The 23,292-nt window shown below is 46.4% G+C and overlaps 1 protein-coding gene across 2 annotated transcripts in view; it reads right to left on the bottom strand.

Annotated features, from left to right (window-relative positions):
* Positions 1 to 23,292, bottom strand: part of ABCA13 (ATP binding cassette subfamily A member 13) — a 393,960-nt gene that overhangs the window by 281,128 nt on the left and 89,540 nt on the right. For both annotated transcript variants that reach the window (XR_015163267.1, XM_086398601.1), the window contains exons 21-27: positions 23,099 to 23,253; positions 22,083 to 22,165; positions 21,287 to 21,405; positions 10,329 to 10,523; positions 6,001 to 6,165; positions 4,936 to 5,113; positions 351 to 490 (exon numbers count right to left, since the gene is read on the bottom strand). Coding sequence is in view for 1 of the 2 variants with exons in the window: in XM_086398601.1 (XP_086254727.1) it covers positions 351 to 490; positions 4,936 to 5,113; positions 6,001 to 6,165; positions 10,329 to 10,523; positions 21,287 to 21,405; positions 22,083 to 22,165; positions 23,099 to 23,253 (1,035 nt within the window). In the remaining variant the exon portion in view is untranslated. The remainder of the gene's footprint in view (positions 1 to 350; positions 491 to 4,935; positions 5,114 to 6,000; positions 6,166 to 10,328; positions 10,524 to 21,286; positions 21,406 to 22,082; positions 22,166 to 23,098; positions 23,254 to 23,292) is intronic.

Raw genomic sequence — 23,292 nt, 5'->3', positions numbered from 1 at the left:
AACACAGGGTCTGACTCTCCCTTCATCACCAGGTGCCCACCTATTCTCCACATCCTCCTGGGATCACCTGACCGGCCTCCTTCTTTCTGTCTAATTGTTCCCCCTGCATTAGTTACTCTAAATAACACCTCCTCCCCCGAGATGTCCTGAGAGAATGATGCAGCACATCTAAGCTCAACAACAAAGGGCACAGGCAAAAAAAAAAAAACAAAAAGCAAAATGAATTGTCATCAACATAAGAAAACTGTGTGTAATACGAGCTATACAACAATCATGATAAATATTTTAGCAGCCTGCTCCCCACTGCACTTCTTGTACGGTCTATAACACACTTATTCAGTCACACTCACCTTCTGAATGACTTTATTAATCTCTGGAGTGTTTGGTGTATACAGTATCTTTCCATGTAATACAGGTTTTAGGAAGGACCACACCAAAGCGCCATTTGGAGACTGCAGAATTTCCTGATAAAGCTTCAAGCAAAATGGTGCTGTCACCATTAAAAAAAAAAAAAAAGTGTTACTCATGATACAGGATAACAGGAGAATTCACTTATATAGCCATGACACCTCATTTTCATATGAGTGGTTTATAAATTTTTTTCATGATTCAGTTCTGAATTGGGGCAGTCAGGTCAGAAATAATTTTTTGGTCCCTGTCTTTAGCAGTTCTTTGCCGGGAGCCGGTGAGGCATTCCGCTCGTGACAAAGGTCATGAGGAAGGAGGCTCGGCATACGCAAAGGCGGGATCGAGCCTCAGGAGTCCGCCGGGATATTCTCGAGCATTTTCCCCCAAAAAAACCAGAGTCTGCCTACTTTATTGCTTTGTGCTCTCACCTCTGACTTTACTGGGGGCTGTCCCCTACCACCATCTCGCTCTCTCTCTGTCAAAGAGTTAACTTACAGCTCCAATTAATAAAGTTCCTGGGCAATTAGGAGTGTTTAAATCCAAACCCCTCAGATGGCTTTCTAACTCGCCTGACAAGTTTACCCGGACTCCTGCAGCTATGCATACGATTGTTTACAGTCTCCTAGCCTCCAGAGGCACGGGAAGTTTAAGATATTCAAATAGCTTAGAGCCTCTCAGAGAGATAGAAACTGTCAGAATAAACTAGTAAAGGATTTCATTGATGAGTCAATGCTTGTTGCCAAGTTTTCACATCCCCTGAATTGCATCCTTGAATGTGTATTAATTAATAGTTGGTATATAGAAAAAATAAGTAGTGGCCTTGGTGTTAGTAACTTTAGACCCTTAAGGTAATAAATTCTTTCCTTTGTTGTAAGCCCATTACACATCCGCCCTATAGGAATGCAATTTTATCTTTGGAAGATGGCGCCAAACCTTAAAATAATTACTCTTAGAGAAAATAAGTCTTTGTTGATAAGTCCTTGTCAAGAGTCATAAAATGTTAGTAGGCCTTCTGGCCAGAAGATGATGTAAATCACCTAAACCATTTTTATACGATAAATTTGCAGGAAAGAAACCCTGGTTTTTGATAAGAATCAAAGACTGCTGACTTTGCATCCCCTATTATCCTCTATGTGTAACTTAGGGTATATAAGCCCCTGTTGAAAATAAAGCTAGGGGCCTTGCTCACCAATGCTTGGTCTCCCCATGTCATTCTTTCCTTTAACTTCCGGCTGAAGTCTCCATCTGGAGCGTGGATATCCTCTGCGACCACTTATTTGCCTGGGCTTCTAAGACCCACTCGAGAAGGTGTCTAAGGTGGGGCACCTTCCGCTATTCGAGAGGGCGCCTGCGGCCTCCGTGGTCAGAGTTAACCTGGTGTCATGGGTTATATTGATTTTCCGCGTAAACCAAGCTACTCAGCCTCTTTTCTCCACTGAATTTTCTTACTGAGCTATCCTCATTCTATTACTCTTTATATCTCTAATTACCATTTGAATAGGTCGCCGACACCGTCTCCCCTTCGAATACCCTGGATCAGCCGGGGCTGGTCCTCGGCAGTTCTTTTCTCAAAACTTTGTTCCCATCGATATTTTGAATGAAAAGGAAATATGATTTTCACATTTTTAAACTAAATCATCAGTAAAGCTACCAAATAATGACAAAGACACTTGAAAATGAAAACAGTGATGTAAAAGGAATGCATCTGGTGTTTAATCTAGAAAATTTTCATTTCAACAGTCACAGTATCAAGATTAGAATTAGGTTTTTCTTATGAAATGCTACAGGCTTTTTCATAATCCTAAAGATTTAGCTTTATGAAATGCTACAGGCTTTCCTTTGTTGCATTTATGAAGAACTGTTGCTACTACTGACTACTGACTAACTATTGAGGTACTGACTACTTTTGTTACATTAAAGAGCCTGCTGCTGCTGCTGCTAAGTCCTTCAGTCGTGTCCGACTCTGTGCGACCCCATAGACGGCAGCCCACCAGCTCCCCCATCCCTGGGATTCTCCAGGCAACAACACTGGAGTGGGTTGCCATTTCCTTCTCCAATGCATGAAAGTGAAAAGTGAAAGTGAAGTCACTCAGTCGTGTCCGACTCCTAGCGACCCCATGGACTGCAGCCTACCAGGCTCCTCTGTCCATGGGATTTTCCAGGCGAGAATACTGGAGTGGGGTGCCATTGCCTTCTCCATTAAAGAGCCTAGCTTTCACCAAATATCAATTCCTTGTGATGGCACTCATACCTGCTGTGGTGCTGGTTGCTTTCAATGGAAGGTTTACTTGACGAAACCAATAGGTACCTAATGAAGGTGGCACCTTTACCATGATAATATTAGTAATCAAATATTAAAGGTTTTAAGCTAGTGATAAATGCTTCAGTATAACCCATTCTTTTACTCCCAAAGAGAATATTTAAAATGAGAATATTATCTTAGCTTTGATACCATTATCTGTAATATCCAGTGTATGAAAATTACTGTTATGATAATTTTCACTATTAGTTTCATCTTTCTAAATTCCCCATTTGAAAATAAAAGCAAATTCCTTTTATTAAATAAACACAATAAAATTGAAAGAAATAATTTCACAAAATATAAATTAAGTACATGATTCCATAATGACTTTTATAGCATTAAGTATAGAGGTTATCCTTCTTACTGATATTTTAACAACTTATACTTGAAATTATAAGCTTAATATAGATGGTGGCAATTTTTAGCTTGGAAAACATAAAAGAATATGAACATAAAGAGAAATCTGAAACCAAGAATCCTGACATCTGCCACTTGGGAGCTGTGTGAACTTGGGCAAGTCAGTTAACCTTCTCTGAGCTTCTATCATGTCAACTGAAAAATGAAGGTATTAATATTTCCTATGGTTAGTGGGATAATCATCTGAAATAAATGTATGAAAGAACCCAGAAAGACTGGTCCTCAGTGTTAGGTGAATGAATGACTGGATGGATGGATAAATGGATGGCTGGATGGATACATGAGTGGATGGGTGGATGGATGGCTGAATGGACGGACTGATGGGTGGATGGATGACTGTATCAATGGATCAATGGAAGGATGAATGGATCCATAGTTGGAAAGATGGAAGGATAAATGGATGGATAAATGGTTGAATGACTGGATTTGATGAACAAATCAATAATCGTCAAAAAACCCATATGTAAGAAAAAAGAGGAAATGAGGATTAGTATAGGAGACAACAAAAGTATCCACATTAGTAGCCTTAATGTGTATCTACACTGCCACACTATATGTTGTTCAACAGCCACCCAATTACCCATCAGCTGATGAACACACCAACACCCTGTCTCTAGGCAGCTCTCAGGAACCTTGCAGCTCCTCCTCTACACAGTCCAACACTCTCCTTTCCCCTCGACCCATCAACACCTCCATCCATCCCAGGCACAAGTACAGAAAGAGGGGTCTTGGGTACAGCAGACAGAAGTCTAAGATGGCCTCAAGGCACACATGCCTTCTTGTGTGGACACACCCATGGTCAGGTTATCCGGAGTTGGTCAAAGGGGAGATTATCTTGGCTGAACCATCAGCCAAACCCTTTAAAAGAGTCCAGAAGCCCCCCTGTCAAAGAGATGCACTGCTGTCCTTAAAGATGCAGCCATCAGGGCTCCTACACCTGAAGGAAAGTGAGTTCTACCAACAACCACCTCCAATGAACACTCTCACTGCAGCCTTGTCAGTCCCGACAGAGGACCCAGCTAGTCAGTGCTCAGACTGTGGCCCCTACAGACTATGAGATGATGAGTGTGTGTGTCCTAAACCGCTGACTTGCTGGGAAGCATGGAAGAGTAATTCATACACTAGGACACACTAGAGCACGGTCCTCAGCAGTTAGCAGGCGTCACTCCTAATGCCTCTCATAATAACCTTAGGAGGCAGGTATGAAGTTTCCATGTTAAACACAAGATGAACATGATTGAGACGTGAAGTCACTGGACCGAAGACACCCCACTTGTTGGTGGGACTGAACAGTCTAAACCTTTATCAGCACGCTTACCCTTAGTCTGTCTTTCTAATCAAAATGCATCCACTTCAAGTAGGGCCAGGAAATCACTTTTAACTCTGCCGTTATTTGCTACTGAGCTTGATCTAGAAGGCAAGTTTGTGGGAGGCCACATACAGCTCTCCAGGCTTTGTGAGACAGCCATCCTGCAGGAACCGAAGCCCGGACCTCTCACTGTCACTAGCTATCCCGGGATCCCAAAGGGCTGGGGCTTCAGGTGCACCAGAATTTAAGACCCAGTTCCATGGCATCACAGGCAACAGAATTAGCCTGTGCTCAAGGGTGCAGGGGTCTTACAAAGCCAACTGCCAGACCAGCATTTACTGACTTTACACTAAACAAAGGATACAGGTTGGATGGCGGAACAGGAAATTCTTGGCAAGTATGTTCCCAATTTCCACACAGACTGAGTATCTTGTACAAAGCAGGGCTAATTATCAAAATGCAAATTAATCTAAACACATATGGATTACTGTTTTCTTACTTGAATCTTCAGGAATGTTGAATTTCTCTTTGTCATCTCCTAAGAGTTCATGAACTCTAGGCAAGTTAAGAAAGGTGTCAGAGCTGCTAAAGAAAGATGCTTGGTCCTTGCAAACCATCTTCATCAAAGACTGGAAAGAACCAATGGCTGAACTTCTGGCCTGGTTACTCTGTGAAGTCTGAGAACAAAAGAAAAATAAGTCCCAGGCAAACAGTGGCTTAGAGTGATTCCCTCAAAGGCTCCTGAGCCTGCCGTACCTCCTCCAAAGGAACACAGAAGACTGTCACCACGTCAAAAATACAGTATCTGAGCTTTAGTCTTTTCTGCCCTTGATTTTGCTAGTCTATATGCTTGAAGAGACAAATGTCACACACACATAAATTATTACTCAATAAATATCACTAACTCAGACTAACCAATAGTATGAATATGTGTCTCTACAACCAAATTTCCCAGATGCCTGAGGATCATCAAAGCAGCCCTCAGCTGATGACCAACCCGAGTACTGCCTCCACGGCAGGTCCAAGGACACACCACCCGCCCCTCATCCTGCCCCTCCCACTCAGCAGGCCCCCACACAGCCCCCTCCCCACCATTTCATTCCAGGCAGACAGAGTCCAAGCAAAACGAACCTCAGGATACTAACCTCACTGGACTTTGTGTTTGTATTTGCAATATGTAATCTGTAACCCAATTATTTGTGTGCAAATAAATGTATTGAGGTTTTTGAAAGCAATGTATTCTCTGAGAAGCTAAAAAAGCCCCTGGAATCTCATTTGTGTGGATGATCAATTCTGTGATTTCTTAGGTCACAGAAAACACACATGCGTGGATGGATGTGCCTCCCTGGAGTCTGCTTCCTCGGATTTTGAAGGACACCCCAGGCTTTGCTCTTCATCACGATGTCATAACACTGCTGCCTCCAGAACCATTAAGAGGTCCCCTCAGCCCCATGCTTGGTCATCAATGCACATTTCAGACTTTGAAAGAGAAAGAAAAACAAAGGAGCAAACACAAAGACACAGAGGGTCCACACCTTTCTCGGGGCCAAGACCAAACACCCACCTGCTGGAAGTCGGGTGCATCCAGCAAAGCAGTGATCTTAAATTCATGGAGGAATGCAGGAAGGTGCTCAAGGACGCGGCCAGCTCTGGGGAGCAGGTGGCTGAGCCTGGACACGACGTCCAGCAGGGCCCTCAGCAGGCTGCTGGCTTCAGCAGGAAGCAGAGTCTCAAAAGAAACACAACACGACGTAACCAACGCTGGACAGTGAAGGGAGTGAAGAGTGTTATTGGATTTTATCCTCTTGAGCCTGGGAGACACCTCTGTTGTGCCCTGTGAGGTCCTCTCTATCGGCTCCATTTCTGGAGCACACTCTACCGCACCGGGATTGTCAGCACGTAAAGCACGGGCAGATGGGACCTGTTGTTAAAATTCAAACCACTTTCAAAATTCTTTCTAGTACTTTTCTGGCAGTTTAGTGGTTAAGACTCCATACTTCTACTGCACGTGGGAAGGATTTGATCCCTGGTGGGGGACCTAGGATCCCACCTGCAACGTGGCCATAAACAAACAAATGAATAAATAAAACAATCAGTTCGTGTGTGCTAAGTCACTTCAGGCGTGTCTTACTCCTTGTGACCCCATGGACTGTAGCCCACCAGGCTCCTCTGTCCATGGGACTCTCCAGGCAAGAGTATTGGAGTGAGTTGCCATGCCCTCCTCCAGGGAATCTTTCCACCCCGGGGACGGAACCTGCATCTCTTACATCTCCTACATTGGCAGGCAGGTTCTTTACCACTAGTACCATCTGGGAAGCCCAAAATAGTTTGCATCTGTATCTAAAGGCTGAGTCTTAACCTTGAATACTTACATTTACAAACAAAATTGAATAATTAAGCATCCAATTTAAGAGGTTAGAAAATGAGCAACAAAATTACCCCTAAAGAGATCAAAAAAGGAAACATTTAATAATAACGATAGAAGCAGAAATTAATGAATTGGAAAACAGCAGCAAAAATGATAGAACTAAAAACATTTTTTTTAGTCTAAAAAAATATTTCTGTCTTTGGGGTGCCCTGAGTGGAAATTTAAGAAGAGAGTCAAAATGAGATAGTTGTTACGTGTGAGACAGTTTCCATCTATCCACTGCCTCCCTGGGTCACAGCACACATCCTTTCCAGTCCTCCTGGGTCACAGCACACATCCTTTCCAGTCCTCCTAGGTCACAGCACACATCCTTTCCAGTCCTCCTAGGTCACAGCACACATCCTTTCCAGTCCTCCTAGGTCACAGCACACATCCTTTCCAGTCCTCCTAGGTCACAGCACACATCCTTTCCAGTCCTCCTAGGTCACAGCACACATCCTTTCCAGTCCTCCTAGGTCACAGCACACATCCTTTCCAGTCCTCCCTGCCCCTGCAGGCTGTGTGCTGGGGCTGGTTTTGTGGGTGAAGAACCTGAGTTCAGAGAGATGCAAGGGTTCCCACAGCATCACAGCTGGATGATCAGGGCCAGGAATGCAACCTGGGTGCTTTAGAGACGTCAGTGTCTCCTTATCCTGGGACCCACCTGTGCCATCACCACTGAATGCTCTACACTTGACTTATGCATGGCATCCTCTTGGTTTGGGGATGTAAATTCCATGGAGGCAGGGATTTTTGCCTGTCGTGGTCACTGATGTGGCCACAGGGACTAGAACAGCCTTTGGCAATACTGGTTGCTTAGCACAGGGAACTCTACTCAATGTTTTGTAATAATCCATAAGGTTGTTTCCCCTTTCCTATAAGGGGAATGGAGCTTCCCAGGTGGCTCAGTGGTAAAGAATCTGCCTGCAGTGCTGGAGATGCAGAAGACTTGGGTTTGACCCCTGGGTTGGGAAGATCCCCTGGAGGAGGGCATGGCAACCCACTCTTGCCTGGAGAATCCCGTGGACAGAGGAGCCTGGTGGGCTACAGTCCACAGGGTCGCAAAGAGTCAGGCACAACTCAAATGACTGAACACACACATATAAGGGGAAAGAATCTGAAAAAATAGTCATGTATGTATAAGTGAATCACTGTGCTATATATCTGAAACTAACACAATACTATAAACCAACTATAATTTAAAAGGTTAAAAAATTTTTAAAAAGATTGTCATGGGATTTCCCTGGCAGTCCAGCGGTTAAGACTTTGCCTTCCAAGGCAGGGGGTGTGGGTTCAATCCCTGGTCAGACAGCTAAGATCTCACATGCCTTATGGCCATAAAACCAAAACAGAAACAATATTGCAACAAATTCAATAAAGATTTTTAAATGGTCCAGATCAAAAAAAAAGTTTTTTTGGAGACTGTGTTAGGAGAAAATGTCAACAAACAAACAAATAAATAAAAATTTCCAAAAAATACCAGTCTCTGGATGAATGGGTAAGTCAGCAAACTCTGCCTCTTCCCACAGAGGTGGAGGCTGCACAGTAGGTCTCCTCCCTTTGCTCTCATCTGAATTTCCAGGTTTGCATACTCGGGCCTTGGCCCCTAACAATTCTGCACCTGCCACGTGGCTGCTGGCTCTGCCCATGACCTGCGGGACAGAAGCCCCGCTCTGTCCCTCACACACTCAACAAAGCGACTGTCCTCAGTTAAGGCAACAGAGACACCTTGGACAGGAGCAAAGGGAGCGCTGGCTCTTGTCACATTTCCACCGCCTTTCTAACTGCAGCTGCACCTGAGAAGTTGCCCTCAGGGACACTGGCTGTTGCGTGGCTAGATTTGGGACCCAGCAGCTAAGGCCAGAGGAACACACTGGACATTAACCACAAATGGTGTCTTGTGAAATGCACCTTAGCTTCGCTGTCAGTCGAGAGGCCCGGGGCGTAGGCTGAGCCTGCTGATGCCTGGGCTTGGTGTGGCTCCCATGTGCGTCCATAGGGCTCTAACACCAGAGCATCACCATGGACCAACAGGCTTCCCTGGAGCCGGGAAACTAGAAGGAGCTGGTGCTACTAACCGTGGTGTCCATTTCATGGTGTCTGGGAGAGCGACTCCAACCCAGTATTCCATCCCTATGGCCCTTGTCAAAGTAACTATCTGGGCCCGAGAAGCACCAGTTTCAAATCGGTCGCTTCTGTGTGCCTAAGAGAGCTGGCCTCTGCCGGGCAGCATGTTTCCCAAAGTGCACGTGGCACAGTGAAGAGGCCTGCTGAGCACAGGACCCACCCGCCTGCACGTGAGCTGGAGGTCCGGACACTCCTCGGTGGGGGCGGCCTCACCAGTCATGGAGACTCAGGACATGCTCATTCTCCTGCTTGTGAGCTTGAAATGAAAATTCTGAAATGTTCAGAATTAACTCTCATCCTGAGAGTTATTCTTTGTTCCGTGTGTGTGTGTATGATACAACATCCACCCACTGGATTCTTGGAGTTACTGAAAAGAGGGAGGCCACGGAGGAAACAGGACTGGACTGGCAAATCTGCCTTTTCCTGAGCCCGAAACTGTCCTTTGGGATGTGGAGCGCCCAAAGCCACCGTGCTAACTCCGATCGGCCCAGATGTCGGCTGATCTCCCTGGGGAGAAACTTGAAGCAAGACCAGCCCCTAGAGGTCAAGGGTGAAGGGTCTGGAGACATACACAGAGTGGAGGCCGGAAGATGAGGAAGTTGTAGACGAGGCAGGACCAAGAGCGCAAGATCGAGGCCATGAGCCATGTGCGTGCAATCCCTCGGGCATAACTCCTGTGTGCAGCAGGGGCTGGGCTCCCCAGGCAGCTGTCCCCACGGTCACCTTCAGCTCCTTCTCACTCACACTATAACCGTCGGTTCCTCCCATCTCTCTCCCCTCACCTGCTGGGCGTGGGCATGTGGTGGCGGTGGGGGAGGTAACAAGCTAGTTCACACAGGAAGGGGCTGCCCGATGCCCCTACCATCTGCACACCTTCTCCTGGACAGGCCACAGCAGAGGTGGGCACGTCCCCTCATGGGACACAGTCCGTGTGCCCCAGGATGTAACGGGGGGCAGAGGAGGTCATGGCCAAGGTAGGGGAATGGCTCTGACTCAGAGGGGCCACTAGGGGTGATGGGCAGCAGAACCCAGCCTCCCAGAGAAAGTCAGACCAGTGCTCCTCAAAGAGGAGGGAGCAGGTGCTAAGCTCGGGTGGTGACTCTGTTCACTGGTCCTTCCACAGTGAGCACGCTGACTGCACCAATGCTGCGCCAAATGTCCTGATGGGTCTAACTGCAAGGGCCCTAGAAAATCTCCTGAGCAACCCTTGACTCCAAGCCCCCCGACCCAGAGGTGGTGCCCAGGAGGCTCGGGGACAGGCCAAGGCTGTGAACTCTGCACCTGCCTTGCTGGCCCTGAGGCATCCACACCGGCCCCTCATGCTGCCCAAGCCAGGCCAGCACCCGCCTTCCCCTTACCTTGTAAACGAAGTTCCGCAGGTCCAGGTTTCGAGCCAACACCACGATCATGGAAAACACCTGGGCCCTGGGCAGGCCACACAGCTCCCTTGCTGCAGACTCGGACTTCCCATCTTCAGGGAACTGGAGCAGGAGCTGAAGAATGTCCCTGTTGCAACTTCCAGACAAAGCCACTGTCAGGGCACTGGGCAGCACCTGTGTCAAAGCACGAGGGTTGGACATGACTATGCCTGAGATGTGGAGTCCCCGGACTCAGAACGCCCCAGTGATGAGACCTTGGAAAGCCCATTCTCCCAAGATGCTGAGGCTTTACCTGCATTTTCATGGATTCCCCAAACCCTGTGTTATTTCAAACATTTTGAAGGGAAAGGTTTCCAAAATGTACACATAATCCCCTGAATCTGTAGGCAGCAGAGTGATGACTTGGGACCTTCAGGCCCCCAGCTGCCTCCCACCCTCCACCCAAGGTGCTCTCAGAAGTCATGTCTGTGTCTCTCCCTCTGACAGTGAGTCTTAGCCTTTGCTCTCAGGTTATCAGTTTTTTTGTTTTTTTTTTCACTGTTATCAGCGTGAACCATTTTTTCTCCTCCATCTCCAACTGGAAACCAGATTTCCAAGGCAGTTATCATTTTTGAAAAGAAAAAGCAAGCAGTGTGAAAAGCAGGGCCCGAGGACAGCTGTGCTGCTCTTGGGCACACCGCTGTTCCCTCTGTGAGAAGGCCGGGGCTGCGTCTCTGCCTGGGAATGAATTCCGGTTAATGGTCTTCTGGTTAATGTGACAAATTATAAAGCAGAATTTAAAACAAGCAGCAGACTTCCTGTTGTGTTCATACTCTGATGGCTGTGATTACTGCAAAACATTCCAGCCAAGAGGGACCCTCTGTGAACAAGAGCTACTGTTCCCTTATTAGGAGCCTTGTAAACATGGAGAACTCATCAGATGCTTTCATGTAATGCCATAGAAAGCCCCCAGCATCATTAAGAGGTAGAACGATGGACTAATGGGGGTTCTCTAGAGAACAGAAACTATAGGATGCGCATCTTCTGGGAGACTTTTTTAAGGAATTGGCTCACTCAGTTGTCGGAGCTTGGCAAGACCATGCTCTGCACGGTCGGCTGGCATCAGGGAAGCCCAGGGACAAGCCAACATGGCAGACTAGCCCCAGGAGCCACCTGGAGGCAGAATCCCCCTTCCCCGGGAAGCCTCTGTCTTTTTACTTAGTTCTTCAACCTATTGGATGAGGCCCACCCATAGTACAAAGAGTAATCTGCTCAAGACTGGACTGCAAGGAGATCAAACCAGTCAGTCCTTAAGGAAATCAATCTTGAATACTCATTGGAAAGACTGATGCTGAAGCTGAAGCTCCAACATGATGGCCTCGTGATGCAAAGAGCTGACTCATTGGAAATGACCCTGATACTGGGAAAGATTGAGGGCAGGAGGAGAAGGGGGCAACAGAGGATGAGATGGTTGGATGGTGTCATTGATTCAATGGACATGAGTTTGAGCAAGCTCGGAGAGATGGTGAGGGACAGGGAAGCCTGGCGTGCTGCAGCCCATAAGGTTGCAAAGAGTCACAGAGAACTGAGCAATAGAACAACAACCACCATCTGCACAAAGTCTACGATTTCAATGTTAATCTCATCTAAAAAATAACTTCGCAGGGACACTTAGATTGCTATCTGGCCAAATATCTGGGTACTGTGGCCTAGCCCTATATACATATAAAACTAACCATCACAAATGGAGAGAGAATTTAATATGCTGATGGACATTTTGAATCCTTGAGAAAGATGTTGTTTTCATACCTAATTAACCAAAAGCTCTTTTTCCATAGGGGACTTACGAGGCACAGGTGTACCTTGGGAAAGATATCCTTGTTCCACTGTTCCATCACGGTCTCTAAGGGAAGGTGCATGCCTCTGGTTGAAAGAGGGTTTCAAAGAGGGGTTGGGGGGGTAATGTACATCCACCCTTCACTTTGATTAGGGAAGCCCCTCTTTGGCCAGTTCTGTAAAACAGACTTCCATGGACATTCTCCTTGAGTCGGGATCACTGCCCCGGTCTCATGTGGGCACCAACCAGAACCAGCTGGTGAGGGTCCCTCTGCACCATCTCAGCATCAAGCGTGGTCCCCAAGAAAGATCATATTCCATGCATCATTTAGAATTTAGCCCTAAAGACAACATTTGTCTTAAAACTTGTATACATGTCTCTCAACCAACGGGGAGGGCCCAGGGGCTGCCTTCATGCAGAAACCTCACGGCCACACCACATACAGAACAGCGCCTTGCACGCTGTCTGCTTCCATGCCTGCTCTGTGCCTCCCTACTTCGTTCTTTATCTTTGTTTTTAATTTTACTGTGACCACTTTCCATGCATAAAAGGCACCTGAAACAGGCAGGGAGTAGGAAAAACAGAGAAAATACTCAGTTTTGTTGGACTCAAAATATCATGGGTGAATCCATTTTAGAGTCAGTCATCTTTCAGCTCAGACTGGTCCAGGCAGTTTAATTAAACATGCGGATGCCAAGTTGCCAGCACCTTTCCTACGTGTCCACATTTGCTTGGAAAACTTCAAGGAGCCAGGGGTCCAGGGCAGACAGCTCCCCACCACTGTGATCCAAGCACACACACACACACACACTCGATGAGACATTCATTTGCGTTCACAGACTCCCTATAAAAGTGGAAGTGATCGCCAGGAGAGATATTTGCATTTTCAGCAGGAGCTTGTTTCCTGGGATCTGCCAAAACGCTAACTGCGCTCAGAGCAGCAGTTCAGAGGTGGGTTTGCACAGCTGGTAATTTCAGACTCAGAGGCGCACAGAAACACTGGGAGGAATCACTGTTCTCAGCCTAATTGTGACTAGAAGAAAAGCACCGACAGTGACGGGGAAGGATGGGGAACATCACAGGAGGTGACTGGACTACCTCCGCTTTTGTCAAAGCAAAGAAGTGGGACTGGATACTAGGCACCAGTTTCTACAGGACAGAGAGGAGCTGGGGCCCGGCTCCCAGGGTCCCATCGGGCTCGGATCTGCCCGCACAATGAAGAGGCCTGGATGGGTGCAATGAGAGGGCAGTAGGTGGCTCCTAGACCATCTGGAAGAGCTGCAGCCACACGCAGTGGGAAGACCATGGGGAGGACTCAGGAAGGGTCCAGAATAAGGCAACTCCAACTCCTCCTGTGGGACCTCCCAGAGGTCAACACTGTTAGCCTGAGTTTATCCATCTGAGCAAAAGAGACGATAACAAGACCCAAAAGTGCTCCAAGGGGAGAACCAAACGAGATCATTATAAATGACACACAGCCCAGTGACATCCATTATAGCTGACAGGAGGCTAACAGCAAAAACAGAGCTTGACTTACTGGAATGTGAGGAAAGATGTGTAAGAATTAGATGGGTTTACTGATTGAAAAGTATTGAATTTAAGAACGAGAGTTAAATTAGTGAATTCCTTCTTTGCTTCCATACTCCTATAAAAAGTCTATGGGCCAGCATCAAGCCCCCCATCCTGTCCTGAAGTGGCAGTAAGGGGGAGGGCCTGCCCCCAAGACAGTCACCCACCAGCTGCAGGCCTGGTGGGAAACTCCACTCCCCCCCAAGACCCCAACCCCGGCCCATCCCCAGGGCCCCCTCCTCCCAGGGCTTCAGACAGTATAACAGTCTATCACCAAGAGTGTTTTAGAAGTCAAGAAGAAAGGTAAAACCACCTTAGCTTTATCTTTTAAACTTTAGAAATGACTGTCAGATAATGTCAGCCCTGGTGTGAATTCTGACCCTGGGTTAGCCACGAGCCCTTTAAGAATATGGCAATTGCTAAAATCATGCCAGATCAATTCAAAGTCATTTTCTTTCAAAGGCAGAGTTATTAGATTAGTATGTTACCAGGGCACTAATGGTAAAGAACTCTCCCGCCCAATGCAGGAGACATAGGAGATGCAGGTTTTATCTCTGGGTCAGGAAGATCCCCTGGAGGAGCGCATGGCAACCCACTCCAGTATTCTTGCCTGGAGAATTCCATGGACAAAGGAGCCTGGTGGGCTACAATCCACGGGGTTGCAAAGAGTAGGTCATGACTGAAGTGGCTTAGCACACACACAAGTTACCAGTTGTGCTACAGCTGGTCTAAGAGCCCAAACTGTTAAACAGGTGCGAGTTGGCAACTGCTCAGGTCACAAGCCTCTTTCTACATTGATAACACGAATGAGATACAGATGGTGTGATTTTCTCCTTTGTGACTAGCCAAGATGAGAGACAAATGACACTCTGCAAAGTGGATCAGGACTGAAAACACCTTGATGGTTAGAATAATTGGCCAGAATCGGTAAGAAATACTTTCTGCAGAAATTAATGCAATCAATCTTAAGACTTAGGCTTAAAAATATTTACCTAAGTGTGAGTAATGAAAGAGAGGCCCCATTAGAGGGGCCATTCAACATTTTTGTTTCTTTACTGACAGTGGGGGTCTGAAGCTCCCCAAGTTAAAAGGGCCTTATGTAAGCTCCAATCTGAAGCCACAGGGGTGGGGTTACCTGCAGGCAAGGCTAGCACCAGCTCCCTCGGGTAAAATGCTGCATGGTTGGCGGTGCCTTTTTTCTTTAATATATTTATTACTGATGCATTTGAATGCACAGGGTCTTAGTTGTGGCACTCAGGATCTTAGATCTTCACTGTGGCATGCGGGATCTTCACTTGTAGCACCTGGGATCTAGTTCCCTGACCAGGGATGAAACTCGGGCCTCCTACATTGGGAGCTCGGAGTCTCAGCCACTGGACTACCAGGGAAGCCCCCTAAAGGGCACACCTGGCCACAGTCCTCTGCCTGGGCCAGAAACTCTTAACTCCACTCACAAAGTAATTCTTTCTTTCTCTCTCAGGGAAGAGAAAAGCCAGAATGAGCCAGTTGTTTACCGGGGTCCACTCTGAAACGAGTTACACCAAGAACTATCCATTGCAGCTTTCCAGAAGACAAGCCTCATGTGCTGTAACAAATGGGACGTGTGGAGCTGGCTGAATCCGGACCAGGCATCTCTCAGCTAACAGAGCACCAGTCGCTCCTGATGCTCAGTGACGGCCTCCTCGAGTGAGAGAGAGAAACTGTGCCAGGCCCACCAAACGCACGCATTTCTGCCCGAGGGACATAAATAAGACAAGGTTTCAGAGTACTTCTTCCCTTTAGAAGCCTCCCAGGAGAGATCGGAGCCGGGGCAGCCCTTCCCTTCCTCCCTGCATAAGTACCTGGGTGCTGGGGGGAGGGAAGGGACAAAGCTGCTGAGGATGCTAGAACCCAGTCTTCCCCAGCTGAGAGCATCCAGGGAGAAGAAGCGCCTCTGGTTGCTCTCTCAGTCTATTTGGTCCTGAACTCTTAGACCTCGCTGTGACATTTAAAAGAATAAAAATGTGGCCTGGAACACACAGGGAGGAAGTCACTGCTGACCTGAGCCAAGAACACCGCATCCCAGCATAGGAAGCTTGGTTGGCCTCGGGCGCGGGGAGGGGATTCAGTCCCAGGACGTGGACTCCAGGACCCAGGAGTCTATGTTTCAGGTTTAACCTGGAGATACAGGCGTTCACGGACAGAGCGTGGGGATAGAGGGGCTTCCCGGATGCCCGTGTCCCCACTGGTCGGCCGGCTCCATCCCTTTCTGCCTCCTTGGGAGCCCTGACCCAAGTCAGCCAACCTGTGGCTCTCCCGTGACTTCTCACAGTGGGGGTTTCTCCCCATTTCCATCTGAGCCCTCAGCCCCATCCTCGGGGCAGCTCCTTACGCCCAGGGGCTCCCTCACTGCATGGCTCACACTGAAACGCCACCTCACACATGCTTCTGGAACTCTGCTGCACAAACACATCTATTTATCTTGCAAGCCAGCCCATCAGACACCTGCTGCCTTTGGGGAACTGCGGACTCCACGTTCTGGAAGCTCTGAGACCTCTGAGGTAGGTGACGAACTCAACACTGGCTGAGGGTAAGGCGAAGCGAAGCGAAGCGAAGTGAAGCCACTCAGACTCTTTGAGACCCCGTGGACTGTAGCCTACCAGGTTCCTCAATCCACGGAATTCTCCAGGCAAGAATACTGGAGTGGGTTGCCATTTCCTTCTCCAGGGGGTCTTCCCAACCAGGGAAAGGCAGAGAAGTTCAAAGAGAGAAATGCCGAAGTTACTACTGATAATATGTATTAAGAGATGCTGCCATCAACCTAACAATCTAGAAGAATCTAGGGCCCAAGTGTCACTTAACCAAACATGAATTTATTATCTCAGATTTATAGGCACACAAGAGTTCATGTATCCACTTAGGTAGCACAGCAAATATTACTAACTTACATTACTAATTTGAATCCCAAGAATGCAAGCTTTTTAAACGCCCCTGCCGATAGCCTCACCATCCAGCCACTCGGGTGACCATCCGCAGTGACCCACATGGTCAGAAGGACACACACAAGAAAGCACCGCACAGCCACCTCAACCGCAAAGGCACCTCAGACCTCAAGCCCTTGCAGGGCCCAGCCCTCTCGCGGCAGAGCGTCAGCGACACCTGGCGGCCGCTTGCTAATCAGGCAGCAACCTGTGCGGTGTTAAGTCGCTTCAGTTGCTACAGACTATAGCCCGCCAGGCTCCTCTGCCCATGAAATTCTCCAGGCAAGAATACTGGAGTGGGTTGTCCATTTCCTTCTGCAGGGGTTCTTCCTGACCCACGGATCAAACCTGGGTCTCCCACACTGCAGTCAAATTCTTTACCAACAGGGAAGTAAACCCCCATGCGAGAGCCAAAAGGTGATCTCAGCAAAGCACTTGTGGAGGATCCAGATGAAGTTCACCTGCTCTGCCCTGCATGGGCAAACCCAGCCTATATCCCCATCTCCTTACTCTTGGGCCCTCAGTGCTCCTCACCCACCAGGCGGTGGCCTGCCCGCTGCTGTCACACTGCTCCAACATGCTGTCAGCTTGCAGACCATTCCCTACTGAAAGGAAATCAGTTTGGGAATCAGGAACGAACATCACCACCAATTTTACCCTTTCTAACTCTGGTCAAGTCCAGACAACAATTGTAGAGAACAACAGTGCATAGGAACCTGGAATGTTAGTGAGAGAGTCAATTCCCAGGCAGATTGATAAGAAGTTCAGGGTCCCCAAGGAGGAGAAAGGGGTCTGGGGCTCTCAAAGTGGAGATTGGGGGTCTGGAACTCTCAAGGAGGAGAAAGGAAAAACTTTTTTCCTCTGCATTCCGTAGTCTCAGTCAATTACAAAACTCAGTTTAAATTCTGTACTAGGGATTACATAACAACAATGTATCCTGCTGGAGGACAGTTTCTCCTTCCTGAAAACCTTCTGACTAATCCTGATATCTTAGAATGTATATTATGGCAGTAGGTCTGGAGGATCTTTCTATTGTTAAATTCTAATCTTGTTATCCTAAACTGTAAATTGTGAGAGTAGGTCTCATAAAATTTTCACAAACTTGAGACATTTTTTTTATTCACTATAATAACTAATTAAAAGGTATAAGGTATATAACTCCATTGCTAACACTAGCAAGGGGGTACTCTTTGTGACCCCTTCTGATGTCTATGTCAGAAGCTTTCTCTATCCCTTTTACACTTTAATAAAACTCTATTGCCCAAAAGCTCAGAGCAATCAAGCCTCGACTCTGGCCCCAGATTGAGTTCTTCTCTTCCGGAGGCCAAGAATCCCTACGTCTTTTCATGGGTCAGCAACAACCATTCATTAGGTCCATGAATCAAGGTAAATTGGAACTGGTCAAACAGGAGATGGCAAGAGTGAATATCGACATTTTAGGAACATCAGTGAACTAAAATGGACTGGAAATGGTGAATTTAACTCAGATGACCATTATATCTACTACTGTGGGCAAGAATCCCTTAGAAGAAATGGAGTAGCCATCACAGTCAACAAAAGAGTCCGAAATGCAGTACTTGGATGCAATCTCAAAAATGACAGAATGATCTCTGTTCGTTTCCAAGGCAAACCATTCAATATCACGGTAATCCAAGCCTATGCCCCAACCAGTAATGCTGAAGAAGCTGAAGTGGAACAGTTCAATGAAGACCTACAGGACCTTCTAGAACTAACACCCAAAAAGGATGTCCTTTTCATCATAGGGGACGAGAATGCAAAATTTGTAGGAAGTCAAGAGATACCTGGAGTAACAGTCAAATTTGGCCTTGGAGTACAAAATGAAGCTGGGCAAAGGCTAACAGAGTTTTGCCAAGAGAATGCACCGGTCATAGAAACACTCCCTTCGAACAACACAAGACACAAGTCTAACATGGACATCACCAGATGGTCAACACCGAAGTCAGACTGATTATATTCTCTACAGCCAAAGGTGGAGAAGCTCTATACAGTCAGCAAAAACAAGACCGGGAGCTGACTGTGGCTCAGACCATGAACTCCTTATTACCAAATTGAGACTAAAATTGAAGAGAGTAGGGAAAACCACTAGACCATTCAGGTATGACCTAAATCAAATCCCTTACGATTACACAGTGGAAGTGAGAAATAGATTCAAGGGATTATATCTGATAGACAGTGTGCCTGAAGAAATATGGATGAAGGTTCGTGACACTGTACAGGAGACAGTGATCAAGATCATCCCCAAGAAAAAGAAATGCAAAAAGGCAAAATGGTTATCTGAGGAGGCCTTACAAATAGCTGAGAAAAGAAGAGAAACTAAAAGCAAAGGAGAAAAGGAAAGATATACCCATCTGAACGCAGAGTTCCAAAGAATAACAAGGAGAAATAAGAAAGTCTTCCTCAGTGATCAATACAAAGAAATAGAGGAAAACAATAGAATGGGGAAGACTAGCGATCTTGTCAAGAAAATTAGAGATACCAAGGGAACGTTTCATGCAAAGATGGGCACAATAAAGGATAGAAATGGTATGGACCTAACAGAAGCAGAAGATATTAAGAAGAGGTGGCAAGAATACACAGAAGAACTGTACAAAAAAGATGTTCATGACCCAGATAATCACAACAGCATGATCACTCACCTAAACCCAGACATCCTGGAATGCGAAGTCAAGTGGGCCTTAGGAAGCATTACTACAAACAAAGTGAGTGGAGGTGATGGAATTCAGTTGACCTATTTCAAATCCTAAAAGATGATGCTGTGAAAGTGCTGCTCTCAATATGCCAGCACATTTGGAAAACTCAGCGGTGGATGCAAGACTGGTAAATGTCAGTCTTTATTCCAATCCCAAAGAAAGGCAATGCCAAAGAATGCTCAAACTACTGCACAATTGGACTCATCTCATACGCAAGCAAAGTAATGCTCAAAATTCTCCAAGCCAGGCTTCAACAGTATGTGAACCATGAACTTCCAGATGTTCAAGCTGGATTTATAAAAGGCAGAGGAACCAGGGATCAAATTGCCAACATCCGTTGGGTCATCAAAAAAGCAAGAGAGTTCCAGAAAAATATCTACTTCTGCTTTACTGACTATGCCAAAGCCTTTGACTATGTGAATCACAACAAACTGTGGAAAATTTTTAAAGAGATGGGAATACCAGACAACCTGACCTGCCTCCTGAGGAATCTATATGCAGGACAAGAAGCATCAGTTAGAACCGGATGTGGAACAACAAACTGGTTCCAAATTGGGAAAGGAGTACATCAAGGCTATATATTGTCACCCTGCTTATTTAACTTATATGCAGAGTACATCATGAGAAACGCTGGGCTGGATGAAGCACAACCTGGAATCCAGACTGCCAGCAGAAATATCAATAACCTCAGATATGCAGATGACACCACCTTTATGGCAGAAACCGAAGAACTAAAAAGCCTCTTGATTAAAGTGAAAAAGGAGAGTGAAGAAGTTGATTTGAAACTCAACACTTAGAAAACCAAGATCATGGCATCTGGTCCCATCATTTCATGGCAAACAAATGGAGAAACAATGGAAACAGTGACAGACTTTATTTTGGGGGGCTCCAAAATCAGTGCAGATGGTGACTGCAGCCATGAAATTAAAAGACGCTTGCTCCTTGGAAGAAAAGCTATGACCACCGTAGATAGCATATTAAAAAGCAGAGATGTTACTTTGCGAACAAAGGTCCATCTAGTCAAAGCTATGGCTTTTCCAGTGGTCATGTATAGATGTGACAGTTGGACCCTAAAGAAATCTGAGTGCCAAAGAATTGATGCTTTTGAACTGTGGTGTTGGAGAAGACTCTTGAGAGTCCCTTGGATTGCAAGGAGATCCAACCAGTCCATTCTAAAGGAGATCAGTCCTGAATATTCATTGGAAGGACTGATGTTGAAGCTGAAACTCCAATCCTTTGGCCAATACCTTATGTGAAGAATAGACTCATCAGAAAAGACCCTGATGCTGGGAAAGACTGAAGGCAGGAGAAGGGGACGACAGAGGATGAGAGTTGGATGGCATCACTAACTTGATGGACATGAGTTTGAGCAAGATATAGGAGTTGGTGATGGGACAGGGAAGTCTGGCATGCTGCCGTTGCAAAGAGTAGGACACAACTGAGTGACTGAACTGAACTGAACTCTGGTAAAGACACTATTATGAAACTGAAGACTCCAAGGTCTTGGCAGCAGATCATGATGCCCCTGGGTTGCCAGCGTGTTCTGTGATCTCCTTTCTGGCTCCATTTACATGGTTCAGGGGCTTCCCTGCTGGCTTAGACGGTAAAGAATTTGCCTGCAATGCGGGAGACTCAGGTTGGATCCCTGGGTCAGGAAGATCCCCTGGAGAAGGAAACAGCTACCTACTCCAGTATTCTTTGCTAAATTTCATGAACAGAGGAGGCTGATGGGCTACGGTCCAGGGGGTTGCAAAGACTCAGACACACCTGAGCAATTAACAAATACACACACACAGTTCACAGGGGATCCCCAGCCGTGGGGTAGGGGTAGGACCACAGGAGGTCAGCAGCCCCAGCCATGAACAGAAGTGGCAACCCCACCTTTGAGTGGGAGATGTTTGCTTCTAAAATACTGTTGATGGTTCCATCTGAGATGTGCAGAGATCGGAGCTCTTCAGTTAACTTGCTGATATTCTGCATCAAATCTTTTACTTTTACATCTGAAAGACAATCAGAAGGAAGGAAATCTTATAATAATAAATATTCGGGCTACTCCTGACTGAAGTAGTGAAGATAAGATCTGACATGAAAACCTGGCAAGGACCGTTCTTCCACTCCATCCAGCCCATAACAAGCACCAAATAAAGTCAAACCTTACTCTTCCGTGGGGGTGCTGCGATCATTTGTATCAGAAGTAAAACAAAACCCCAGATGATGTGGCAATTCTGCTCAGTTGCTTCCTCTAAGACCCATGCATTTTAAATTTTACTCTAGAAAGAAGTGTCCCCACCAAGGGAACAGTGACCAAGGAAACTCACTTCTCCCCACATATCTATTCATCTCACTTTTCCAAACAAGAGATTTGCCAGAATTCTTCAGACCTGACACGGTGATGCAAGGGGGCTTCGGGATCTATAAGACTGGGAGACAGGGAGACAGGGCCAGGGAGACTCCTGGACCACAGAAGCGTCTCTCATCCTTTCTTCGTTTTGGTACCCAGGATTCTAGGACTTTCTTCTCAGCCCCAAATACATCAGAGCATCCAGGCTCTAAATTGCTATTTACCACATATAGATAGCATAACTCACCCTTTACATGTTTTATTTTAATGATATATTTGTGTGAGAAACTAAATTTAATATTTAATCAAGCACACTTGGAGGAGCTACATACTCACCCTCAGCTACTGTGAAATTGCTAAGAAAAGTCATTATGGGATTCCCAGACAACAATAAAGTCTTCTCCAGGCTTTGGGCCAACCTAAAATGGCAGAAAATTAAAGCTAATTTAGGCAAGATAAAGCCCCAGGAACAATGTTCGTTGAATACACTGCCTCAGTTCCCAGGAAATGAGCTAGATAACAAGATTGCCTTTCCCTAAAATTTCTCAGATAATTGGACACACGATGTGTCTGTGTGTGGACACCCATTAATATCATGACACCCCCTGCCAAGCAGGAGGAGGCAGGAGAGTAAGGATGCATAACAAATGGCTTCTCATAAATGCAGAAAGAACAGTTAGGGTAGACCATGGAATGTATGAGAAATGAGGATACCAAAAAGTCAGAGGAACACCATTTTTTCTGGGAATAAGTCACTTTCAGAAACAAGTCCCCAACTTCCTTTTCTGAGGGTTAACACTTTGAGAACACAGAGCAAAATTAACCCAGTATGAAGATGCTTTGGAAAATCACTGCCTGACTCTACAGAACATCTTTACTACCATATTGTAATGTTGAATCTTGACATTTTGATTCAATTTCTTGTTCCCCAATAAAGCCAGCCTCAGCACTAATGCTGCTCCTACCACTTACAATTTCAAAAGTTAAAAGTCATGGGAAACTTTGGTGTGGGTGAGAAAATACATGCATTAATGTGTACATTAACGGTGTGTGAAAGTGAAGTTGCTCAGTCGTGTCTGACTCTTTGTGATCCCATGATGCCTACCAAGCTTCTCCGTCCATGGGATTTTCCAGGCAAGAGTACCGGAGTGGGTTGCCATTTCCTTCTCCAGGGGCTCCTCCTGACCCAGGGATCAAACCCCGGTTTCCCACATTGCAGGCAGATGCTTTACCCTCTGAGCCATTAACGGTGTATGTTATACATTATTGCCTGAGATTCATAATTTACTAATGCACGACATCGTCCTTATGAAGAGAGAGACTGAGGCAGCTTGGGCCCCACCAGGGCATACGTGTGTGGCTTGGAGGCCGGCCCAGACTGGCATTCACAGTCCTGCTCACTGGTATCTTCCAAACTGCTTCTGAAGCTTTCCAAGGCTCTAGAGAGATTCCTGTGAAGGCCTTCACAGCTTAGTTGATGGGGAGAGGTCCATATCTTTTCCAATTCCTAGAAAACACAGCAGTGATACAGTTGGAGACTGTTGGC

This window comes from Bos grunniens, chromosome 4 (assembly GCF_055505025.1).
Source record: "Bos grunniens cultivar Pamir isolate PY7600 chromosome 4, Bosgru_T2T1.0, whole genome shotgun sequence".
In the NCBI taxonomy this organism is placed as follows: domain Eukaryota; kingdom Metazoa; phylum Chordata; class Mammalia; order Artiodactyla; family Bovidae; genus Bos; species Bos grunniens.
This window is presented reverse-complemented; position numbering and strand designations above follow the sequence as displayed.